Raw genomic sequence first — 24604 nt, 5'->3', positions numbered from 1 at the left:
TTTTAGGAGGATGTGGGCTCCTCCTCACCCACAACCCAAGGACGTCCCACATTCCAAAGTGGACATCCTGTCCCACTGACCACAGCATCTCTCCAGGCATCCCCTAGACACAAGTGGTCACTACATAAGGCCATTGAGGAAGGCAGTGACAGCAGGTGTTATCTCCCCAGGCACCCCCTCTGGCCTGAGCGTTACCTGCAGTGACGCCGTTCTGAAGAGAGCCCTCGTAGAAGATGTTGGACGGGAAGGCACTGAGCGCAGGGTGCATCCGATACTGGACCTGGAGGCGGATGGGACGGATGCCCAGCACCACCAGGCGTTCGAAGAGCGACTGGGACAACCCGGCCTTGGCGGCCTTCTTGCACATCACAACAGGGCCCAGCTGGCAGTGGTCGCCCACAAGGATCAGCTGCAGTAAGAAGCCCACACAGGTGAGAAGCTCAAGCACCAAACAGCCTAGATACCCACTCACGGGGGCCACAGGGGCCCTTCGTCCGTATAATCACCCAGCCACGTGAACTCAAGAGATAAGACATGGACTGGGTGTGGGAGAATCGCTCACCACGTACACCAAACACAGACTCACACTCAGGAGCCACATGGAGAGGCACTCTGTGTGGCGCCCACCTTTCAAAGGCCCCCTCAAAAGGCTGGCTGTCCATCCCTCTGTGCTCTACCAGGGCGTCACACAGCATTATAGGACATTTTAAAAAACAAACTTCCAGATTAAAATTACACAGAACCAGAACAGAAGAAAATGCAGGCCAGTTTTCAAATGAGACTACAGCAGATGCAACATGGCCCACCTGCTTGGCTCCGAGGACCACAGGGACCATGCACTCTGGTTCGGTGGCCTGGGTGCTTTCATCGATTAAAATGGACCGGAACTGCATCTTGGCGAGCCTCGGGTCGCCTGCACCCACACACGTGCAGCAGATGACATCTGCGTTCTGGGGAAGAGAGTATGCCAGGCGTCAGGCCCCTGGAGGTGAACGTTACCAGACCCCAAGGGGCAGACACAACAGGATGCAGGCACTATTCCGATCCACACCCTCCCTGATAACTGTGGAAGCAAGCTGCTCTCTGATGACATCTATATCCAGGCTGTGGCGACATTAACTTTTGAGTCCTAAGTGGCAGTGCTTCATTGGAGAAAACCTCTCAGCAGAGAAATGGCTGAGTGCCTCAAGACTGCCTCTGAGGGGCAGTGCTGAGCTGGGAATCCCATCCCCAGACTGAAATCCACTTCTGGTTGGTTGGGTATGAAAGACAAGAGAGAATGTCCCAGACCCACTGCAGCTCCCAGCAGCAGGGAGGCTGGCAGGAAGTAGAAACTACCTCCAAAATTATGTTTCAGGTACCCAGGTATCTCTAATTTCTTGACCACAAAGGAGTCAAATAAAGGAGGCATCCAAGTTCTCTTCTCAAAAGCAAAATAACAAGCGACTGAAGGGGCCATCATACGCTGACCGGATCCAAACAGGTCCTCTGGCCAAAACCAACCAACCACAACCCAAAGGCCCCAGGCCCGCTTCCCGGACAGTGCACCAGGGAGCTCACCATGAGCAGCTCCCTCTCGGCAGTGCGCTTCAGGGCCCGGTACCGCTTCTCGTCCGCAGACGACAGCTCCCCAGTCTCATCCTTCAGCTGCTGCAGCTTCTGGAGCTCCGGCATGCTGCAAGCACAGGGACATGTCAGCAGGCGTAGGAGCGGAGGGCTGCCAGGCTCCCGCACAGCGCCACGGGCTGAACTGACCAACACGAACAGGCTTGAGGCTGGTTACCGGACACCCACCTATCCATGTTCCTGATCTGGTTGTGCAGGGCGAGGAACGACACCGGGGAGTCGATAGCCTCACGGCTCTTGGCACACAGCCGCACGACTTTCAGCCCAGTCTGATGGATCTTCTCGGTCAGCTGATCCACGGCTATGTTACTCGGAGCACAGACGAGCACAGGCCTTCAACACAACGTGAGTGCACGTCTCAGTGCTCACCAGAGGAAGTTCAGGAAATGCTAATTAACCAAGACTACTGCTTTGAATCACAGGCAGTGGCGCCAGCGCACCGTCTAAGACTAAAGCCAGGAATGACACAATGCTGAAGGAGCTAGAACTTAGTGGGGCTGGAGCTTCCTGTCCCCTGCCCAGTTTTCACTCCACTCACGCAAAGAACTGTTAGTGACTGAGTCCCACATCGTCACCCTCCTGTGTGTACTATGAAGACTTTCTAAGCTCCGAGATGTGCCCAGGCACAGGACAAGCCACAACGCACCAGCTCAGTGCTGCCTTTACCAGAATAGCAGGCGTGCTTGTTAAAAGCAACCAGAGGCCAGATCTAACACAAATAATGTACAACGCAGATGCTGGGAAACCCGGCCCCAGAGACACTAGCACGCCCGCGATGGCCTGGCAGGCAGGCCTCCTCTCTCACCACCAGGGCCCTGCTGAGCCCTACCCGTTGCCTTGTCGAGCCAGGTGATAGACGATGGTGGCCGAGGTCACAGTCTTCCCCGTGCCAGGTGGTCCCTGGATCAGGCTCAGCGGCCTCTGCAGCACAGTCTTTACGGCGTAAACCTTCAATCAAGGACAAGAGGCAATTAAGGGTATAGATGCCCCGGGGTCCTGCCCACCCCGTGGGCTCTGTGGCGCAGGCCCATTCGGCCCCCAGGACAGGTGAGAACCTGCGAGTGGTTAAGGTCAGGGAGCCCCTGTGCCGTGAAGCGCTTTGGCAGCTGGCATTTGATGATCACGTCCTCCACCTCATGGCCGAGCAGTTTGTGGTAGATGTAGCCTGACACGGACGTCTCGTCCACAGCAAAGGTTTTCAATGCACTTTGCATCCTACAAAGAAAGCTCCAGGTCAGGAACATGCACCACTGCGGAGCCACAGCAGAGACCCGCCCTTCTGTGATGCAGAGAATCATCTGGAAGGTAGAGGTGGTAGCCATGCCAAGAGCAGGTGACTACAGAGCAGATGAAGCAGTGCCCCTGGGGGAAGACAGATGTACCTGTCAAACGAGGTTGACTTCCACACGAAATCCACCTGGAAGTTATGAGTCACCTCCACGGGTGCACCCACACTGCTCCGCAGCTCAATGGCAATCTCATCGCCATAATCTGTGCCTGAGTTAAGTGTCATTCTTACCAAGGCCAGGCTTACCTTTCTGAGGAGCCCTCACTCAGTTACTGAAGAGATAGACCCCTCCTCTGTGCCAAAAGCTAAAAGCGCAGCCAGTGAGACCCACGTTCTCCCTGTGATTCTGCCCATGGTGCCCAGGCCCACCGCAGCCTGCCCCACACCATTCCCGTGAGCCCCCAGGCATCACCCGGAGCCCTGCATGAAGCAGCCACGTCCAGGGCCTGGGTTCGGACTGTAAGCTTCTGCAGAGCCCTTGGATGTAGAGCTGGGAGCACCTCAGTCACAGGTAAAGCAGTTCTTCTTTCAGTTTATACAAAGGGGTGCCCTCAGAGTCCAACCGAAGAAAGGGCTCAGGACCTGAGACAAACACTACTCAAAGAGGCCACGCCAGCCCAGTACATCCCCAGGCTGCGGCCATGCAGAACACCCTTTCCTCCATCCATGGCCCCAAAACTGGTCTCCGAGGGGACCCACAGGCAAGTCTCCTATGCTCAGGTTGAGCTCAACAGAGACCTGGGCAGAGAGCAGCTGTGGGGTCAAGCCCCAGCACTGTTAGCCCACCATGGGAAGAAGGCTGAGGTCAACCTGCCAGGGCCGAGGTTCCTTCTGGCTCTCGCCCCTTCTCCCAGGAAGTCTCTTCCATCGGCACGCCCCCTACGCCACTGCATCCAACAGTGCTTGTGCCATGTGGACGCTATCAGTCCAGCCACCCTGGCCAGCATATGGGACCACCCAAGGTCACAGCATGTCTGCTCTCAGGCCCATGAACAGATGTGTGCACTCTGGGTACCTGCACACAACCCCAGACTTCTCAACTCCCCACGCCTACGCATGAGCTTCCAGGTGAGGTTCTTCAGAGACAAACTAACCTTGGAGAATCAGACTTAGGAGCCGGACATGGCAGGAGCCCTCCCTGAGAGCAGAGGCTACTCCTGATCACACACACTCTGGGTCACCCTCATCAATGCATCATTCGGCAGAAAGGAAGTAACCATACAAGTACCTTTCCCAGCCAAGGCTCAAGTCCTGGAATTTTCCTAAGAGCAGTGAAGGGTTGTGCCAACCAGCCCCCGCATCCAGCTGAGATCTGACACAGCCACGCGCACCCACCCACGGCCCTCCCGCCTCGTGTCCTCCCGACTGGCCTCTCCTGCTGCTGGCTAGCCCTTCTTGATACAAAGGATACTATCAGGGACCTTGATGACGTGGCCGATCCCTTTCCACAGGGGCGCCAGGTCCCCTTTGTACCGCAGGCATATCTCATCCCCCTGCATGAGCCGCATGTCTTACAGGGAGAAGACAGCAAGAAAAAGTCAGCGTTTTCAACACATGCCGAGACTGCCACCATGAAGATTCAAATTAAGGGACACTTTACAAGGGCAAAACTAGGAATTTTATGCTACTTATAGTCACAAATATTTTAAAACTTAAAATCACCTCTTAACCAAATTATGACTAAATCCTCATTACCAGAGTCAGTCTTGGGCAAAGTGAAGTAGGCGATTCTCTTCTTGTTAAGGCCCAGGTCCCACCTGACCGTGATGTTATCTTGAGTCTGAGCACACGAAAAATAAGAGCCCCATTAGCCTGTAACACAGACACGCCTGGACTCCTCGTGTCTGGGTTTCCAGAGGCATGCGCCCTATGGAGAACCTCACCAGCCATGATGTTGGGGTGCAGCAAGCAGCACCCCACAGCCTGAAACACCAACAAGGGCATATCTGGGAGAGAAACCATTAGGAGCCCCAGAACCCACATAAGATGACCAGGAGACCCCCACATGCCATCTGCTCTTGGAGGTCTGTGGAGGAAGAGAAGGAAGCCAACGACTGAGGACACGGCCCATGAGCCTCGGAACTCCTGCTTTCCAGACACACTCTTGGTGAGACTGGCACAAGGAGCGCCCTTGGTGTGCCACGGGCTCCTCAGGTCTGACTTTCGTGGCTGTGGGCAAGGGCTGGCAACCTGACTGTGAAGAATTTTTGTTGGATTTAAAATCAGAAAACGCTGAGGCCAGTGTTTTGCTCCGAGTGAAGGGCCGTCTGCCCACAGTTTGCTCCTTTGCCTGCCCTCAATCCGAGGGTCCATCTCCCTGGGCACTGTGCTTGGCCCATGGCAGCGTCCACAGCCTGCAGAGAAAACTGCCCTCCCCAGACCTTGGGAGACAGGCTTTGTTAAAACAACCGACCCCCCCCCACCCCCAACCCCCACACACATCACCTGGGACTCTTTCAGTTTCTTGTCATAGTCAGCCTCCAGCTTGACCAGAGGGCCAAAGATGTTCTGGTACTGGTAGGCGTCCTCGTACCGCAGGAGGACGTGCTGCGGCTCCTCGTCCACCCCTGGTTTCTCCAAGTCCTCTAAGGTGGCGGAAGGATTTTCCTAGAAGACAAGAACCTGCATCATGTCCCTGTTCTCACCGATATTCAATGTGAACTCTATGTGAGTTCACCAGTCACCAGATGGACAGGGCACACTCATCGCTTCTTAGAACGAGCCAACGCTGGGCTGACCTGGAGAAGGGCACCCAGGGGTCAAGGGTGTCTACCCCACAAGGAGAGCCCTCGTGTGGGGAGTGGATCATGCTCATGCCCCAGCTGCCGCTCCCGACCCTCCCCTACGGGGTTACACCAACAGGATGAATCTTGGTGAAAATACCCCAGGTACACAGCCCAATACACCTCTACCATCAAATGGGTGTGTTCTCCACCAAACGCCCAGCACTGAACTGGGAGACAGGACACTCTGTCCAGGCTCCCACAGAGACCACTGGTTTCTCTGGCTGTGTAAACAGAGGGGGAGGCTCGCCTCCCCATTTCCTCCTAACCCTATGCTGTGCCGACAGGTGCCATGCCCTTTTCTCTGACAAGGACAGAACGGTATCTGGCTATTTGGACAGAAATGGGGACAGTGAAATAACTGTGGCAACCTGGAAATCGAAGTGGAAAGGTACCTTGCTACACTATGCTTGAGAAATATTTTCACTTGCACTCAGTGAAAATAAATTCACATTTAAGATCTCTGATTATATGGGTGCTAACTAAAATTTCTAGCCTATTTATTAGAACTTCATCATAAAATCTAAGCAGTGAGAATCAGAGGGCTTCCATGGAGAACTGGGTCTGCTGGACAGGGTGGGAAACCCACTACGTGAGCCGGGAGCACCTCTCCCCTTCACTCACGGGGCTGCTCTGGGCCCCAAATCTCCCACCTTTGAGACCCTGACCCCTTTCCCACTGAACACTCATCCCCAACCTAGTGTGGCCTTGGCTCACACACATGACAGGCCTGAGGAGGTTCTAAAGTGCCCTCACAGTCCTGTCTGGCTCCTCAGGCCCAGACTCCTCCTGATGTGTCCACCCACAGCTGCCCAAGGCCAGTTCCTGCCCTCCTCCTTCCCACCACCCACCCTCGCCCTCAGCAAGAGAATAATTCCAACAACTAGAGCTTTCCTTTCCCAAAGGCCTGGTGGGAGGCGTCCGCGGCACCCATGCTCCTGGCAAGGGGCCACTCCAGGTAGAGGCTGAGTGTCCCCCAGCATCTCGTGTTTCTGAAGACACTCCGCTCCACTCCTCTCCCTGCCGTGAGCCAGAAACCGGGGCTGTGTGGATTTGCATTCTCAGCAGGCCCTCACCTTCCAGAGCTCCTCCAGCTTGTTGATCTGCTGGGCAGTGATCTGCCGAGCCCGCAGCTGCTCCTGCTCAGAAGGGATCTTGACCAGCCAAGACAGGAAGCAGCGGTCCTGGATCAGGGGCTGCCACTGCGAGCTGTCCCAGTTGATGTCCTTAAGGCTGCTTTGGCTGGCACAGGGCTGCCTGCAGATGCCCCAAGGGCGGGGAGAGACCAGGTGAGCATGACCTCTGACCCCCAAGGCTTAACCCTTCACCCCAAGTGTTGTCCCTACATTTTATTATGTCATATTACCTTTAAGTTCTTAGTAATAAACTGCATCTCCCCACACTTGGGCTCTGAACTCTTAATTAAAACTCAGAACAGATTTTGTATTTACAGAATTGTTTCTATGATTTAACCAGCACACACCCCAAAAGAGTCACTGGACACTCCTAGCTCTCTAATAGGCCCCAGTCCCCTGATGTCCTCACACCTCGCCAGGCGGCAGGAACCATTTTCAAGCATTTTAAAGCTCCACTGGGTCAGCAGCCGGGCTGAGAGGCGGTCCCCGGGAACTTGGTCCCGGCCTCACCTGCACAGCAGCACCACCACGGAGTCGGCCTTGGCGGGGATGAAGCCAAGGAGGAAGACGTTGCGGCAGCCGCAGTTGTAACACTCCAGGACTGTCTCCCCCAGCGGCCCATCCTTGTGCAGAGTCACCTCTTTGCACTTTGCCCTCACGAGGTGATTTACAATGTGGCTGAAATCAGGAAATGATAAATAGTTAACACCCCAAGTTTGGCTTTTCACCACTTTCAATTTTCGAGCCCCGTTAAAAGTTCCGGTACCGTTCACGGTCCATTAGCAGGGGCGGTCACACCTCATCCATCTGGCGTCCCTGGGGGTCCCCTCCGCCCCTGAACTGGCTCCCCACCGAGTGCAAAAATCAATCTGACTAGAACCATTTATAAGGAAAACTTTCCTAACACGTTTCACATAGTTTCTGATTCTTTTTTTTTTTCAGTTGCTGCTTTCTTAAATCCAACGAATCAGACCTAAAGGAATTAGTCACTGGGGCTGAGACTGCTATCTCGGAGGCCCCTTCCACTGCTCCTCTCTGCTCTTCAGGCTTCTCTGCCACCTCTTTCATAGTCACTTCTTGTGGCGCCTGTGCCTGCTTCCAGGAGCAGCGGCCCCTCCTACTTTGCTGCAGGTCAGGAAACCTGATAACCAAACGTATTAGAAACCTGAAGACAGTGAAAAATACCAAGAAGGGGGCTCAGGGCTACTCTCCAGAAGCAGAAGGCTGGCTCCAAACTGCGTGAAACCCCCGCTGCCTCAGCTCTCTGCTTGAGGCTGAGTGGCCAGGACACTGCCACCCTTACTGTTTCCAGGACACAGCTCACCTAAACCAGGGCCTTGCTGAGCCCCCTGGTGGCTGAGCTCCGCCCAATGCCCCCCAACACTGCGCTGCATGGGTCTCAGCTAACAAGGCTCCCCGCTGCGTGCCCTGCGATCTGGATCTGCAGCCTGGCTGCACGCTTGTCAGGCCTGAGCGCACCCACTGGGCCTCCAGCCCGCCTTGCTGCTGCCCACTCTCCACCTCAGGACACCCTTCCTGCCGCAAGCTTTGGCTCAGCCCCTCTCTGGCCCCACAAAGCCCTGCCAATTCTCTAACCAACCGTCACTGTTCTTGGTAACCCTTAAGTCCCCTACTCCTCACCTGCAGCCACCACCCTGGGCTTTTTCTCCGAATCAGCGATTTCCTCTTGTCTTTTCTGCACTCACCTCACCCTAGTACACTGGAAGCTCCCTGAAGGCCAGGGGCTGCCCACATCTTCATAAGCTGGCCTCACACAGCCACACAGGGCTGGCTGACCGAGCCTGTTTTCTCTTAGAGGCCCTTCGCTCACTTCCCTGATCTTGGCTCTGGTGACCGGAAGCTGGGGTTGCCAGCTAAGACAAGGTTTATTTAATTGCTTTTCCTGAAGGAGAGGAACTAATGTAAACACAGTAACACTTAAATTACCCAGAACATTCTGAAAATGGGACACAAGTCTCTTTTGGTCATGCTGAAGACATTTTTCCTTTGAAGTCTTTTAAAAACATCAGCCCCCTTTCTTGTCTTGCTCAAAATCCCACAATTCTCATCGCCAACTCCAAGATAACACGAGATCTGACCACTCTGCAACCTCAGGTGGCATGAGACGGTGGGGCCCAGCCCCCGGCTGCTGAAGGCAGAGGAAGGGCAGGGGCTCTACGCACCTACACCTGCCATTGGACTTTTGTCACTTTCTCTCTCCAAAACATGAACCTCAAAAGAAGATGCTTCTTTCTTGCTGGCAACATGGAGCCCCGTTCCACTAAGACGCCGCTCTACTTCTCTGTGACAGCGGAGTGAGTCGTCATACATCACGGGAGCCCCAGAGCAGCTGCCAGGACAAGACCCTGGCTCGAGGTGGGGGCCGAGGAGTCCCACCACTTGAGCTAGACAAAGAGACTGTCCCCTGGAATCCAAGCAGCAGCACAACTCGGGGTTCACCCCAAACACAAAACAAGGGACCCAGTCACAGCTGCTGCTGATCAACAGCAGGAAGGGAAGCCTAGGGCTGACGGTCAAGTGAACTTAATTTAATCCGATGATTCAGGATCTGGCCCGTATTAGCCTCAGGACTGCTCCAATAAGCTGAGGCCAGAGGGAGCCTTCTCAGGAAGCGGCTCCCATGGATGCCCATTACTGTCTTGGGAACATCCTCCCCAGGCACCCAGTAATGAAGATGAACGGGCGTGCCAGGAGCTCATCTTGCATAAAAATATAAATAAAAACTGGGAAAGAGAATTAAGCCAACCATACTTGCATAATAAAAAGAACCACAGAGAATAAATCAAGGGTAAATACATTAAGGCATTCACACACCACCATCTGTTTCAAGTTAAACCAGTCACAGAGGAGGGAAAAACCAGGTTTGTTAGCATGATTTTATATTGCGCTTCGCTTCAACATTTCCATAATTTACACACAAATCTGAGCACAGCACTGATTAAAGACACATGCGCGGTTTGGTTATCTACCTGCCAGAAGTATTTCCACGTCCATTACAGAACCACTTCTTGCTGGTATTACAGTAAACCACGCAAGCAGGATCGTGTATTCCACAGTAACTAGAAAAGTCAAAGCATCAACAGTTAAAGCTGGAAGATTGCTCTCTGGTTTTAATTTGGCAGGATGTAAAATTCTTTCCTCTTACAACATTTTTAAGTTTTTCATTAAACACACACTCAACCCAACAATCTCACTAACAAAATCCAATCAGTTCACTGCAGAGGCTTCCTGACCCTGCGAACGCAGGGAGGGGTGGAGGGTGATGTGGAGGCTCTTGTGAGATGCCCCAGGCTGCAGTAAAGACTCGGGTGGTGGGAGTGAGAGCCATGCAATGTGCCAGGCGAGCCTGACAACAGAGGCCTAACAGCGCCAAGGCAATCCAGTCTCTCCCCTGGGTCTTCAGTTTTAGGAACTGTAACTTAGAAGCAGGGGAATCAGCACCCCTAGGTGTGGGCACAGGAAGGGAAGCTGTGGCGACGCTGCGCTCCACGCTCCAGCAGAGGGCGCCGTGCTCCCGGGACGGCCCAACTCAGACCCAGCAGTGGACAGTCCGGGGTGCAGACTGAGCTCAGCTCGCAAGCACCTCTGGAGACACCACCCCCAGCCTCCTTTTTCTGAAAATCGACACATCAAAAACAAAAACATTGGCTCTCCACTGAGTTCCACATATGTATGAAGCCAAGACTCAGTCTCAAACCAGAACCTTCCCCTCCCCCCAATACCACAGGGACTCGCCCCACCCACTCCATGGGGATAGCAGGGAGGCGAGGGGTCTGCAGACTTGAACCACCTGCAGCTCCACCAGGACCACTTCATGGGCAACCGTGCATGTAACAGGAACACCGATGCCTCACTAACACTCCATGAAAACGTTAGTGCATTAAAGTGAACAAAGAGCCAGCGTAAAGTACAAAGTCTGCCCGCAGAGCAGGGCAGGGAGCGGTGCTGTCCCGTGGCGGGGCAGGCCTCAGAGGGCAGTGCGCCCTGAGCAAGATCATTTCACCCCTTTTGGTCTCAATTCTCATATGCGTGTAACAAAAAAGCAAGAATAAATGCAGACATGAGGGATGGGTCCTGCTCTGGATGAGAACCCCAAATTTGGTTAGCACACAGGTCTACCCACTGACGATTTACTTCCAATTTTTCAGGAACCTTGAACCTATCAGGGAGGCAGCTATTTTACAGAATCCCAGAGAAATCTCTTTGTAGGAGAAATCTTAGCTGCTCTGTTGACCCTATAACCCAAAGGCTCACCAGACATGATGACTCCTTTTATTGAGTGGGGCAAGCACCAGGGAACCACCCCAGGGCCTGAGGAAGGCAGAGAGGGGAATCTTTTCCCCTCCCACTAGGAGAATTAGGAGTGTCAGAGGGTGCTGATCCTACCCTCCTGTCCAGTAACAGGGACTCAGGTGTGTACCTGGGCCTGAGCAACCTCCTTATTCCCAAGGACAGTGCTACCAAGTGTCACAGTCCAGTCTTAGATGGGCCTCTGCAAAGCCAGCAAACTTACACAGACCACGGCTGCTTTGGGAGGTGAGTCCCCACCCCACCACAGGTGCTCACCTGCAGGCATGTACGGGGAGATCCTTTGTGTAATACGTATCTTCTTCATCTTCTTCGAAGTTCAACTCGGCCAACAACTGGCTAGTCTTGGCAACGCTGTCATCCACAGCCCCATTCTGCAGGATGCCCTCGGGTCCACCAACCTACAGCAGAACGGCAGCGTCACTGGCACCGTGCAAGGTAGCAGCTCCCAGGCCTCAGCCCGAGCACACGACTCCTCCCCAGATGGGCAGCCACAGTGAGCCTCCCACAAAGTGCGGGCCTGCTCTCCACTTTGAGGCCGTACAGCTTCTGATTTGACTCTCCACTCTCTCCTCTTCCCTATCAAATCTACCTGGCCAAAAACAGGGCACTGGTGGCCTAGGCCCTCCACCCTGCCTCGTGCACATCCAGGCCCAACCCCTTCTGGCCACTGAGCCACGACCACAACCAGGATGCTGAGGAAAACACTTCGCCCCCACGACTGAGGGCCACAAGGAGCAAGAGGACGTTTTACAAACCAGTTACAGTCCCCCCTGGGGAAAGGTGCACCACGTCAGATCAGCAGGCCTAGAACCCCACCACAGTGAACAGCCCTCCCACAGCCTAAGCACCAGAAGCAAAGGTTACAACTCCTGGCAGTGTGGGAGAGCATCCTGTCGTTAGTCAGCAGACCTCCTCCTCTCTGGAAGGAAGCCCCCCAACTTTTTTTGGTGAGGAAGATTGCCCCTGAGCTAACATCTGTTGCCAAGCCTCCTCTTTTCACTTGAGGAAGATTGTCGAAGGCAGCCCTTCTTAATTATGAATTAGAAATTCAATGTTAGGACAACCCATCATCTTACTAAATTTATTACCTTTTATATGTTATGACCACAACATACAAACAGGCAACTGTAGGTAACTCAGCCATGAATTTCACAGGCACGCCTGCTGAGCTCACACATCCACTCGGAGGCACACAGACCCAGCCTGCCTGAGGGGGACAGGTACTCCTTTTTTTAAAAAATTTTATTTATCTTTTTTTTGAGGAAGATTAGCCCTGAGCTAACTGCTGCCAATCCTCCTTTTTGCTGAGGAAGACTGGCCCTGAGCTAACATCCATGCCCACCTTCCTCTACTTTATATGTGGGACGCCTACCACAGCATGGCATGCCAAGTAGTGCCACGTCTGCACCCGGGATCTGAACCGGTGAACCCCAGGCCACCAAGAAGCGAAACGTGAGAACTTAACCGCTGCGCCCCTGGGCCAGCCCTGGGACAGGCACTCCTAATGCTGCCCCAGGAACCTCAGATGGCTGTCAACAGTCCCTGCCATCTCCCCCGACAGGCCACAGCCCACAGGAGGCTGGGCCAGGCAGCAGGAGCTTCGAGGGGGGATGAAGGACGGGTGGGGTGATGGGAGCCCCATGGCAGTTGCCAGGTTTCTCTGAGCTGTAAGACGGGATCAGACACCAGACGGCTCCCTCCCAGAGACCCTGCCACCCAGGGATAAGGGACCAAAACCCACACCCACCCCGACCCACACCATGCGGGGCCCACTCAGGCCACCACAGCCTGAGCCAGCGGTGCCCACAGGGGCCTTCCCTGCCCACTGCTCCAGCTGCATCACCAGTACAAGCCTATGGACAGCAGTTCTCACAAGGGGGGCATTCTGGAAATTGCAAAGGCACATTTCAGTTGTCAGGAAGTCGGGGTCCTGTCACAGGAATACCTGTGTCTGTAATGGTCTCAACCCAGATGAGAACCTCATTTCAGTGCCTGCCACCAATATACTTTTTTCATGAAGGCAGCAACTTAGTTAACTGCAGAAAGACTGTGGACTTTGAAGAAAAAATGTTCCTCAAAAGAGGAAAATCAAAATCAAACTTTTGGATTTTTAACACAGAAGATAGTGCTATAGCACCCCCACAAGCACCTCTTCGTGAATCCCTGACCCGTTTTTAAAAGTTGAGGTAGAATACTACAACATCAAATTTACCATCCTCACCATTTGTAAGTGTGCAGCTCAGGGGCAGTAAGGACATTCACATTGTTGTGCAACCACCACCACCGTCCATCTCTAGAACTTTTTCATCTTTCCAAAGTGAAATTGTCCCTATCAAACACCAACTCCCCATCCCCTCCCCCAGCACCCACCATTCTGCTTCCTGTCTCTATGAATGTGAAAACTCTAGGGATCGCATATAAATGGAATCATACACTACCTGTCTTTTTGTGACTGGCTTACTTCACTGAGCATAACGTGCTCGTGGTTCATCCATGCTGGAGCATGTGTTCAAATTTCCTTCCTTTCTAAGACTGAATACTATGCCGTTGTATGGACGGACCGCACCATGTTTATCCACCCATTTGTCAACTGCTTCTAACACTTGGGCTGCTTCCACCTTTTGGGTGCCATGAACAAGGCTGCCGTGAACATGGCATACAAATCTCTCTTCAACGCCCTGCTTCCAAAACTTTGGCGTTTGTAGCCAGAAGTGGAGTTGCTGGATTATACAGTCATTCTATGTTTAACTGTTTGAGGAACTGCCAGACTGCCTCCCACAGCGGCAGCCTCATTTGACACTCCCGCCAGCAGTGCACGGGGTTCCAATGTCTCCACATCCTTGCCAACATCTGTTACAATTCTTCTGGGTTTTTTTTTCAAAACAGCCATCCTAATGGATGTGAGTAGTATCTCATTATGATTTTGATTCACATTTCCCTGATGGCTAATGATGCTGAACATCTTTCATGTGCTTCTTGGCCATGTGTATATCTTCTCTGGAAAAATAAATGTCTATTCAAGTCCCTTGTCCATTTTTAATCAGGTTGTTAAATTTTTTGTTGTGGAACTGCTTTGTTTGAGATTTTGATAGCTGGTTATCACTTCAAAAAGTCACTTCTCCATTTGGCAACACTCCTCCTGACACATACAATAGCAATGCTGGGGTGAGGCTGCCCACAGGAGACAGCACTGCCGACTCACGACATCTCGGTGTGACTGCGCCTAGGCACACACGTGATGCTTTTCTGAAAGCGTGTGGTCAGGATACGGCACATGAATTTCACCTCACGGGAGGAAGGCAGGCATCAATATCCCACTACAGGAGAGGGCTAAGAAGGTGCTCCAGCTCAGGATCAGCCTGCAGGCCACCCTCTTGGGCTCAGAACATATTTACGTTTTTAAAAGGTTAGATTAAAAACTAACAATATATTCAATTCTGCTTCTTGTTCACAAAGCCTAGAATATTTACTAGCTAGCCCTTTAAGAAAATGTTTGCCAACTCCTAGTCTAGAAGAACTCCTAAAATGTCTTATCAGGTTGCATAAACTTTTACATACAAAGAAACATCCTTGATGATATTTGAATCTTTACTTTGCTGAAACATCAAAATTAGTATGCCAAGTAATACAGGCAACTGCACACACCAGGTGCCCTATCCTACTCACTCCTGCCTCATCTTGGCCTCAGCTCCCATACTTCACCTCCCCTCCAGCAGAGGGCATATGGGGAATGTGTAAGGCTCTGAAAAGCCTGACCAGCCACGTGGCGACCCTCTCAGCACCACCTTAGCCCTTCAGGCTTTATAAAGGGCAGGAGAGGCAAATTCACTCAAGGAACTCCAGGGAGACAATACAATGCAGATACAGGGTCAGGTGAACTGTACCCCACTCCCACTAAAGCCAAGGAGGCTGGAGAGAGGAGACCGGATTCCCTGAGGTCCAGTGGGCCCTCCAGCCACCTAGCTAGGGAGCTCACTGTATCCTCCATTACCTATGCCCGCCCACACACACTCAAGACACACACGCATGCTCGGCCCCACTCCTGCCCGGCTGTGACCTGGCCCTGACACAAATGTACTTCTATAGCTGGGCTGTTAGCTTCTCCCTCTACCCTCTGGAAAGTTTTAAGATAAACATTAGCTTCAAAAATACATTTGACCTTAAAACTATAATTAAACGACTTAAAACAAAGTACTAGAAAGTGCCTGGCACAGGAGTGAGGTCCTTCAAGGTTATCAACCCCTCAAATCCAGCCAGGACTCCTGGGTCCTGCTGAGCTCAAGAGCGGCAGGGTGTCACTGGGGACACAGTTCCCTCTCCACCTCCGCTCTGGACACACTGTCTGAAGTCCATCTACGAGCTGCTGAGCTGATCGAGGCCTGCAGGGGTTTCTGCCTAGAGACAGTTTCATAAGACCCACAACAGAACTCAGCTGGCACATTAGAGCAGCAGGAAGAGAGGTCACTCATTCCCACAGAGAAAAGCACAGAAACTCAAAAATTACCCCTGAATGTGCTGATAAGAACTTTTAGACCACAGATTTTTACTCCAAACCTTGTAAGCATTGTACCACTCAGCATGAAATGACCTTCTGTCCTTCAGTCTCTGAGACTACTGGTGCCCTGGAGCCTTTGCAATCACTGTCCTTTGGCCTCTGCACAGCTGGCTCCCGGTCCTTCAGGTCTTGGTCCACAGGGCACTTCCCAAGGAGGCTTGCCCTGACCCATGTGAGAGGCCCAGGGACCTGCTCCCCTGCTCTGACCACAGCACCTAGAACTGAGCCCACACCTGGGGAGGCCCTCATAGTGTTGGTGGAATAAATGCATCTTCTCATCCAAAACAAAGGCTGAGATATAAAGTGACTCATCATTTATCCTTTTATCCCAAGGTTCAAATAAAAAGACAGGAGTGGGAAATGCCTTTCCCTCAGGGTAGCTCCCTGGTCCTGAGGCAGAGAGGAGCTACAGCCTCTGAGTCCCTCCTTAGGAAAAGGCTAACAGAAGGGTCGGGCCTCCTCCAACTTTCGAAAAAGTTTCAAAACCAGAAGCAGAATGAACAACCCACACCCCGTCACCTGAATCCACCAGCCACTGACATTTCGCCAAGCTTACTCTCTCCCTGCCAGTCTGCAAACACAAGCATACATGAGCACACACTTTCATTTTCCCGATCCATTTCAGTCATAGGCCCCAGGACAAGAGCTTTCTCCACATAACCACAATACAAGTACCCTGCTCAGGAATAACAATGATATAATACTGCTATTTAATATGCAGAGGCACACTTCCCCAATGTCCTAATAATGTCTTTTATAGTTTTTTAAATCCCAGATCCAGTTAATGATTGCAAATTGTAACGTCTCTTTAGCCTCCTTTAATCTATTAGTTTGAACTTCATGAAATTGCTGAGATTTGACCATTCTTGACCTAAGAAGGCGGCGACTTCACATGGCACCAGGCAACAAAGCAATCCCCAGGTTCTGCTTTCTACCGTCATTCTAGATAGAAAGCCCTCCTCCCTCCCTTTTTCAGTGGACCCTTGTCCCTGGCCCTGGTCAGTGTGTCCAAATCCATCCCCGCAGTTCATTTCAATGCTCGGAGTATCCCCAGCTCTCCTTGGGCTGCCCCAACTGTCCAGCCCCAGGATCAACCACTCTCAAAAAAGCCCACAGACTGAGACAGAATCCACTTCACACCTGCAGGGAGGAGCCAGGGTGTGACAAGGGAGTCAGTCTAGAAGGCGGGACACCTCAGAGGACAATGATCTGGACTGGACCCCAGCTCAGTGGCATGAAAAAAAGAAGAGGGATAAGCTGCCCTGGACAGCAGGACTAGGAGACAAGACGATCACATTAACACTGGACCTCACTGGGGTCTGGACCAAGCAAAGAAATTTTCTGACAAGTGAAGAAACTGACTGTGTAGAAAAGAAAGCCCCACGTATTAGATCATCCCAAAACTACTGTTGGTGCTATTTGTCTGCAACAGCAGTGTGGCTAAAAGAAAGAACCCTTTTTGTGTTTCTAGAAATGCACACTAAATGCTGTAAGTCAAAAGGGTCAAGTATCCCCAATCCACATGGCTCAATTTCACAAGTAAGGGTGAAATGGCAGGTGAGATTGGCTTTAAAGTACTTCAGTGAAGGAGAAGAAAGAAAGGGGAGAGGAAAATCTTCACAGCTGTCGCATCCAGGAGACATCTGCATAGGCAGGGTTTGCTTTCTCTGCTTATACGTTGGAGAATTGATAGTAAATGTTTTTACACAATACAGGTGGACAAGGCAGCCGCCTGGAATCTGTGCTAGCGCTGTGGAGCCACACACTCGAAATGAGTGACAGAAGACGAGCACAGCTCTGACCAAACGCCTTCCGCCTCGGGATGAGGAGAGCCACCTCTCCAGGCTCACTGTCCTCCCTGGCAACTGCCACCCTCAGTTGTGACAAAGGGCTATCCACAAAGCTCAGCAGGCAGACTAAACCAACAGTACGTCTAGAAGCCCTCTTGGCCAACAGTCTGCAGGGATCCCAAGAAATCCAACTCACAAGCTGCTACTGAACCAACACAAATAAAAAGGCACAAGGACCCTCTGCCAGCCATGGGATCCCAGGATCCGGCAGTGCCCTGGTACTCTGGTAGCACAGGTACGTGTACACACACAAGGGTACACATCTGATCACAGTGCCCTCTGTCTGAGCTCCCCTTCTGGCCTTGGCCACACTTGGCCAGGTCTCCCTGCTGCCTAAGCGCCCTTCCTCTGACATGCGGTCACAGCACCCCTCAGCAGCTTCTCAAGGCTCCAAGATACAGCCCGAGCCCCCTGGCACAGCACACGGGCCCTTGGCGACACCCACTGTCCCTCCACACCAAGCCCCAATATCCCCACGTTATAGGTGTTGATGACTACAAAGATTAGCAGGAGGAAAACTGGAGGAGGAAAGGAAAGAAGAGGCAGAGTGAAAGAGAAATCGAAGACAGCTAGCGACTGTCATGATGGCTGCAGAGCTCGGTAAATTTACTAAAAACACTGACTTGCACACTTAAAAACAAGAGGACTCCATGGTATATGATCAGACCTCAATAAAGCGATCAGAAAGGCATCTCTTTTTTTTGATTGTGGGAATGGACTGAGAGAGAACTTTGCCTTTTAATTAATACCGGTATTAGTGTTAACTTTTCCCCCAATCATGCTGGATCTGGGTAAAGAGATTACCTGGGGTTCAGAGAGTCGTAAGTCATTTCGCTTATTCACCACTAACTGACAAATGAGCCCTCCTCCTTTCTCCTAATCACTGGGAGAGTCCTAACCATCTGGAACCAAACCCGGGAAATCCAATACAGGGCAAGTGCTGGGGGAACACTTGCCAGAGGTCCGGCAGGTGTGCGGCACCTTAGCTCCAATCTTCTCAAGGTGCACTTACATCACAGCTGTACTAACCGAGTGTTCACAAAACCAGATGGAAAAAGGCTCGCTCACATTTTAAACTCACCACTTTCAGGGACTGTGGGACTGTGTGGAACTCACTACTCCTCCTCCTCCTCCTCACAAGCTAAGTAAGGGTCAATAAGCAGATGATCTGTCTACCTGACGGTCAAGGATATGTCAGGACAGCCTTCCGTGAATTCTGAAAGCAGCAAGGACTATGCTTCTGAAGACTGGGTAGCAACTCTTTATCCAAGAATCTCATCACTCGAAGAGGAAAGAGAGGCCCAAGTCTGTGTCTTCACGAGTACAACAGAAGACGAACCTTTGTTTATCCGTCCACCTGGCGATGGTCCCTGGGTTGTTTCCCGTCTGGGGCTCTGTGAATGAAGCTGCTGTAATGCTTGGCGCAGCCTCACATGTGGACCACCTTTGCTCCTCTGCTGGGTGAACCGTCCCACCAGCAAGGTAGGAGCATTCAAGAGGTATTTCCAGCCTTTTTAAAAAGTCTGAGCCACTCCAATGGGCAGGTAGTGGTATATCCAGGTGGTTTTTACTTTTAACAGTTTCACTGAGGTATACCTGACATACAATAAACGGCGTACGTTTAAAGTGTATAATTTTATAAAGTGACATACGTCAATGTACATACACACCCGTGAAACCATCACTGCAATCAAGATAATGAGCACATCCATCACCCTGAGGCGTCTCGTGCCCTCTGTCAGCCCTCCCTCATTCCCTCCCCTCCCCCAACCAGTGAGTTATTACTATAGGTTAGTAGCACTTCCTAGAGTTTTATATGAATGGAATCATAGAGTATGTGCTCTTTTTTTGTCAGAGTTCTTTCATTCAGTACAGTTATCTTGAGATGCATCCGCCTTGCTGCATGTATCAAGTTTGTTCCCTTTTTTGGGTAGTGTTCCCAACTCTTAAATTTTCATCATAATTCCCGTGTTTGGAGGAAACACAACACTAGCAAAAGTTAAGAGGAAATATTCCAACTGGGCAGACCAGGCTTGTAACACCAGCTATTATGCAAAGGACTTTTGAAATTCCCTTCCCTTCCTTTGAGGAGTGAAGGAAGGGCCCAGGAAAGGGTCAGATACCCAAAAGAAAACTGTCGCTTTATCTTAAGGACACTTGGCAGGACTGTGCCAATGCTTTTCATTTCAACGGCTTTGATAAATATCAGTTTCATTATGTAAGCAACAAAACGAGTGTTATTTGACCCAACTCAGAGCTCAGCAGGGGTCACCCCTGGCTGCCATTCTCCCACCCCTGCCGTGACGCCTTCTGCCTCTAAACAAACTTTCAGGTAAAACTGTGCAAAACTGGCAGTGAGGACTGACAGCAAAAGTGGCTGCACACTGGAAAAGAGTCTGGCAGCTCCAGAGAGGGTTATGCAGAGCTACTACACAACCCAGCAATTCCACTGAAGACATACACCCGCAAAGAAACTTGTACACCAATGTCACAGCAGCACTACTCACAACAGTTCAAAGTGGAAACAACCCAAACGTCCACCAACACACAGGTGGATAAACACAATGTGGTCTGTCCATACTGTGGACTATTACTCAGCCATAAAAAAGAATGGAATAGATACACACTATGACATGGACGAACCTTGAAAACACACTCAGTGAAAGAAGCCAGACACAAAAGACTACATATTGTTATGATTCCACTGATACGAAAGGTCCAGAGTAGGTAAATCCAGAGACAGAAAGACAGCGGTTGCCTGCGGTTGGAGAAGGGAGGACTGAAGGCTAAGGGTTGCAGGGTTTCTTTTTAGGGTGATGAAAATGCCCTAAAATTGATTGTGCTGGTGGTTGCACAACTCTGAATGTACTAAAAGCCACTGAATTGTACACCTTAAATGAGCAAATCGTATGGTGTGTGAATTCTATCTCAATAAAGCTGTGAGGCAAAAGGGACCACACAACACTTGACAATTCACAGCCACTCATCCAATGAGATGAAAGGAAAAGGCATTCAGAATGGGAGTTTTTTTGAGTCTTTCTGGAAGCCCCATCGTATAGTTGGTTACACAGCCAACTCCTGAGGACAAATAAGGAAAATCCTCCCCAATGCTGCAGGCAGCCAATGCCACCAACTGGCACAGAAGATAATTAACTTTCTTCCACTTTATGATTCTATTCAGACCTTCCTACCCCCAAATTCAGGGAGTCCTCTTGTGACACAAAGGATATCACTCTCCTTTCCCCAAAACAAACCAAAAGTTAGGCTACAAATGGGTGGCACGTCAGGGTTCATTAAAAGGAAGGAAGACAAACCCTTTTGATGTCATCAGAACTCAGGTGAGCTCAACTGCCGGGTTTACCTACGGTAGAGTATTTTAATGCTATTATTCTGTATAGTGCTCAGGTGCAGGAAAATAAATTGATTACTTCAACCGAAAGAGAAGGACACACCCCTCAGTTAATCAAAAACAGATGGCAAGGAACGAAACTGGAACTCAGAGCTGCCCCAGGTTTGCTGTTTTATACGGGCTGCAGTTAAAAAGATTTGCAATAAAACAATTACCTTGCACAACCCTGAGCTGCCACAGAGCATGGCACACTGCTCAACCAAGAGATCTTTATCCTCAGCCTTCCGGGTACACTGGACACAAGCTACAGACAGCACTATCTGGTCCATTCACACACGAGTCCAAATTGCATAAATGTTTAAAAACAGACAAAAATATAGCTGCCACCCTCATTTCACAGCTGTGGAAAGAAAGGTCTACAAAGTATGAAACTACAGGTGTTATCATCAGCGTCCAGCGGCTCATTCATTTCTCCACGCAAACTCTCCCCTCCGCTGCCTCCCTCCACCACATGTAAACAAAACTGAGAAACATACATACTTGCACACCTGTTCCCCCTGATGCCCCACCCATCAGGCTTCTATTTTTAAGGAGTCTTGGGTTAGAATGAGTCAAGTGTTTTCTGCTTTTATTAACAGCTAAAAGAAAGCCCAAGTGGGTGGTCTACCCACAGGAGTGACTCAACCAACTAGAATGCAAGCCCCCTCCCCCAGGACAGGATCTGAGCTCACTCCTGCTGAGGATGGGTGGCTCCCCCAGCCCTGGCAGTGGGTCCTCACACCAAGGGACACCTGTGACAAGGTGAGCATGCAGCTCCTGCCTGGTTGAGAATTCAGGAAAATAAACCTGAGGGAGGTGCTGGGCACAGGGAAATCTGGTAAACGGAATCTGAGATCCAGAGGATGACAGCGACATTCCCTGGGACCCCAGCCAGCCCCCTCTCTCACCCTGGGGCAGGGACCCAGGTTCAGGAAACGTACACCTGATACTTCTCATAACCAAACCCCAATTTAAAATACCTAAGTAGCCTTCGTTAAATGTTCATGGCATTAGAAACAAAAGTTTCCGACGTGGCGGGCCCATTTATGTAAAACTCACTATCACTGCCTTTGGAGGAACAAACTCAAACCCAACTTTTCCAAGGCAGGGCTGTGGAGTTACGTAACAAGTCGGTCTCAGCAACAGGCAGTGTAAGGAAAAAACAAAACAACCTGCCTCTGAATAATCTTAACAGCCAGCGAGCGTGGGGCTCTCGGCTGGAGGCAGAAATTCCCTTCCCGTCCCAGGAGGCTCGACCGTCTCCTCGCCGGCGTCCCCGCGCCCGGGGAAGTTTGGAACCGCGGCGCAGCGGGCATGAATGAGGGGTGCCCCGATGGCTGCGATCACAGGTGGGTGGCGGGGCAGGGCGGCCGGACCGGCCAGAGCGGGCACCGACGTAGAGCGCAGGGAGCTACCTTGAGCAGGGCACGGACCCAGCTGGAGGGGCACTCGGGGGCAGGTCACCCCCGACCCGGCCGGAGTCGGAGCCAGGGCAGCTCACCCTGGACAGGCCCGGAAGAGAAGTCGGGGCCGGTCACCTAAGACCCGACCTGAGCCAGACCCTGAGCAGATGAGCCGGACGCAGCCAGAGCGGGACTCGGACCAGGAACCGGGGCAGGTTCCTCCGGACACGTCCTGAGCGAGAGACCCCAAACCGGGTTCCTCCGGACCCGACTCGAGCGCGGGAACGGGGCAGGCTGGGCCGGCAGCTCCCCGGCCGCCGAGGCGAGGCCCGCCTGGGCTTCCGGCGCCGCCATGTGCCGCTCACCTGCGCGTCGAGCTGTCCGGCCGCGGCGCCCGCGCCCACGCCGACCGGGCCCCCAGCGCCGCCGCCGCCGGGGCCGCCGGGGGGTGTCTGCGTCTGGCTGGGGAGGGTGAAGTCGGTGAACTCGAACTCGGAGCCCTGCGTGTCAGCGCCGAGCAGCTCGGCCTCCTCGGTGTCCAGAAAGGTGAGCGTCTGCGAGCTCGGCCCGTACGCCTCCACGCTCATGGTGCCGCCGCGCAGGGCCCTCAGGCCGGCTCCGCGCCGCACTCGAGCCCGCCGCCGCGCTGAGGCCTAGGCCGCAGGCCTCGGACCGCCGCCGCCGCCGCCGCGCCCGCGCCCCTGGACCGGACCGAAACACCCGCCGCGGCGCGACCCGGGCCGAGAGCCACGCGCGCTGAGCCGCCGCCGCCGCCGCCGAGCCCCTCAGCCGCCTCTTCTCGCAGAGCCGCCCGCAGCTCGCAGCCCCCGGCAGGAACCGCCGCCGCCGCCGCCGCCGCCGCCGTGCGCGTGCGCGAGCCCGACGCCAGCGCAGGCGCGCGCGCTCCTCGCGGACGCCTCCAACCGCGCCCGGACGCCGGGAGTCCAGCGAGCAGACGAAGGGCGCAGTGCGCACGCGCGGGAGGCGGGGCTTCCAACCGCCGTCGCGGCGGCCGCACGAGGACGTGGCCCCGCCCTAACCGCTGTCCCGTGGCGCCCAGGTAGCGGGCGGTGTGGACGTGGTGGCTTCTGCCGTAGGGACGGCGGCGATAATGCCTCTGCTTAATTGAACGCTAACAGAATGCCTTACGTAGGTGGTCTTGGACCACCCAGTTGGGGAGGCTTGGCGGGACCGGCGCGCCCTCATCTCTCGGAGAAGCTCCCTGGGCCTCAGTTTCCCCATCTGTAAAATGGGGGTGCCTGACGCATAGTATAGGCTCACTGTGCGTTGACTGAACAAACGAATGGGGACAGTCCTCAGCAGGAAGCCTGGCGCTCGCAAATGGTTGTTGCTGCTGCTTCCGACAATGATACTATTATTCAAGAGGCGGTATATGATGAAGTGATTGGGAGCAGTAGCTCTGGGGTGATATCCAGACCTGGCCACCTACTAGCTGTGTGACTTTGTACAAGTGAATTAACCTCTGTGAGCCTAGGGTTTTCTCTTCTAGGAAAGAAGAATAATAACCATCAAGATGGGATGAAGAATAAATGCACTACTATTCACTCCCCTAATTATTAAGTATTCATAAAGGAAAGTTCCACGTGGACAGCGGTTGGCTTTGTCCATCACACGGTCTTCCCCATGGTAAGAATGCCCACACACAGTGGGTGCTCAGTAAAAGATTGTCCAAGTTCAGCTACTGCTTTATGAGCCTTAATCTGCTAGCTTCAAGCCTCAGCTTCCTTTTTTGTAAAGTGTCTTGGAGAGCCCTCCACTTCCCCTTCTGTCCCAGGATTCTGGGGCTCTCTGAATACTTGAAGTCAGCTCACAGGGCTCCTGGTGAGCACAGCTGCACTAATAGTTCCTGATCGTGCATGGTTCCTCGTTTTCCAATATTCCTGTCACGGTATGATAAGAGGTTCCTTTTTCCTTCTTCACATTTTTTCTGGTCTCCTACTGTGCACTAAAATGTGAGAATATAGAAAATGAATAATTAGGTGCCCCTCTCCAGGAAGACACAGTTGAAGAAAGAATCCCAACAAGCCAATGGATAGTTTTGATAAAAAACAAAGCCCTCAGGGACGGCTCTGTGGCCAAGTGGTTAAGTTCGCCCGCTCCGCTGTGGTGGCCCAGGGTTTGGATCCTGGGCGCGGACATGGCACCGCTCGTCAGGCCACATTGAGGCAGCGTCCCACATCCCACAACTAGAAGGACCTGCAACTAAGATATACAACTATGTA

General features: G+C 52.5%; 1 protein-coding gene across 2 annotated transcripts in view; it reads right to left on the bottom strand.

Moving 5' to 3' along the window:
* Positions 1–23232, bottom strand: part of UPF1 (UPF1 RNA helicase and ATPase) — a 33813-nt gene extending 10581 nt beyond the window's left edge. Inside the window, exons 1-15 of one of the 2 annotated variants that reach the window (XM_046671483.1) lie at positions 22727–23232; positions 11421–11563; positions 9824–9913; positions 7344–7511; positions 6774–6954; positions 5360–5521; positions 4577–4694; positions 4326–4424; positions 3009–3117; positions 2682–2841; positions 2456–2574; positions 1795–1959; positions 1561–1675; positions 807–950; positions 196–409 (exon numbers count right to left, since the gene is read on the bottom strand). In XM_046671483.1, the coding sequence (XP_046527439.1) occupies positions 196–409; positions 807–950; positions 1561–1675; positions 1795–1959; positions 2456–2574; positions 2682–2841; positions 3009–3117; positions 4326–4424; positions 4577–4694; positions 5360–5521; positions 6774–6954; positions 7344–7511; positions 9824–9913; positions 11421–11563; positions 22727–22948 (2209 nt within the window). In that variant the 5' untranslated portion in view covers positions 22949–23232. The remainder of the gene's footprint in view (positions 1–195; positions 410–806; positions 951–1560; positions 1676–1794; positions 1960–2455; positions 2575–2681; positions 2842–3008; positions 3118–4325; positions 4425–4576; positions 4695–5359; positions 5522–6773; positions 6955–7343; positions 7512–9823; positions 9914–11420; positions 11564–22726) is intronic. The other variant, XM_046671484.1, reaches the window with a different exon arrangement.
* Positions 23233–24604: the final 1372 nt, after the last annotated feature.

The sequence above is a fragment of the Equus quagga genome, chromosome 9, assembly GCF_021613505.1.
Source record: "Equus quagga isolate Etosha38 chromosome 9, UCLA_HA_Equagga_1.0, whole genome shotgun sequence".
In the NCBI taxonomy this organism is placed as follows: domain Eukaryota; kingdom Metazoa; phylum Chordata; class Mammalia; order Perissodactyla; family Equidae; genus Equus; species Equus quagga.
Note: the sequence above shows the minus strand (reverse complement) of the source record. Positions and strands in the feature narration are given on the sequence as shown.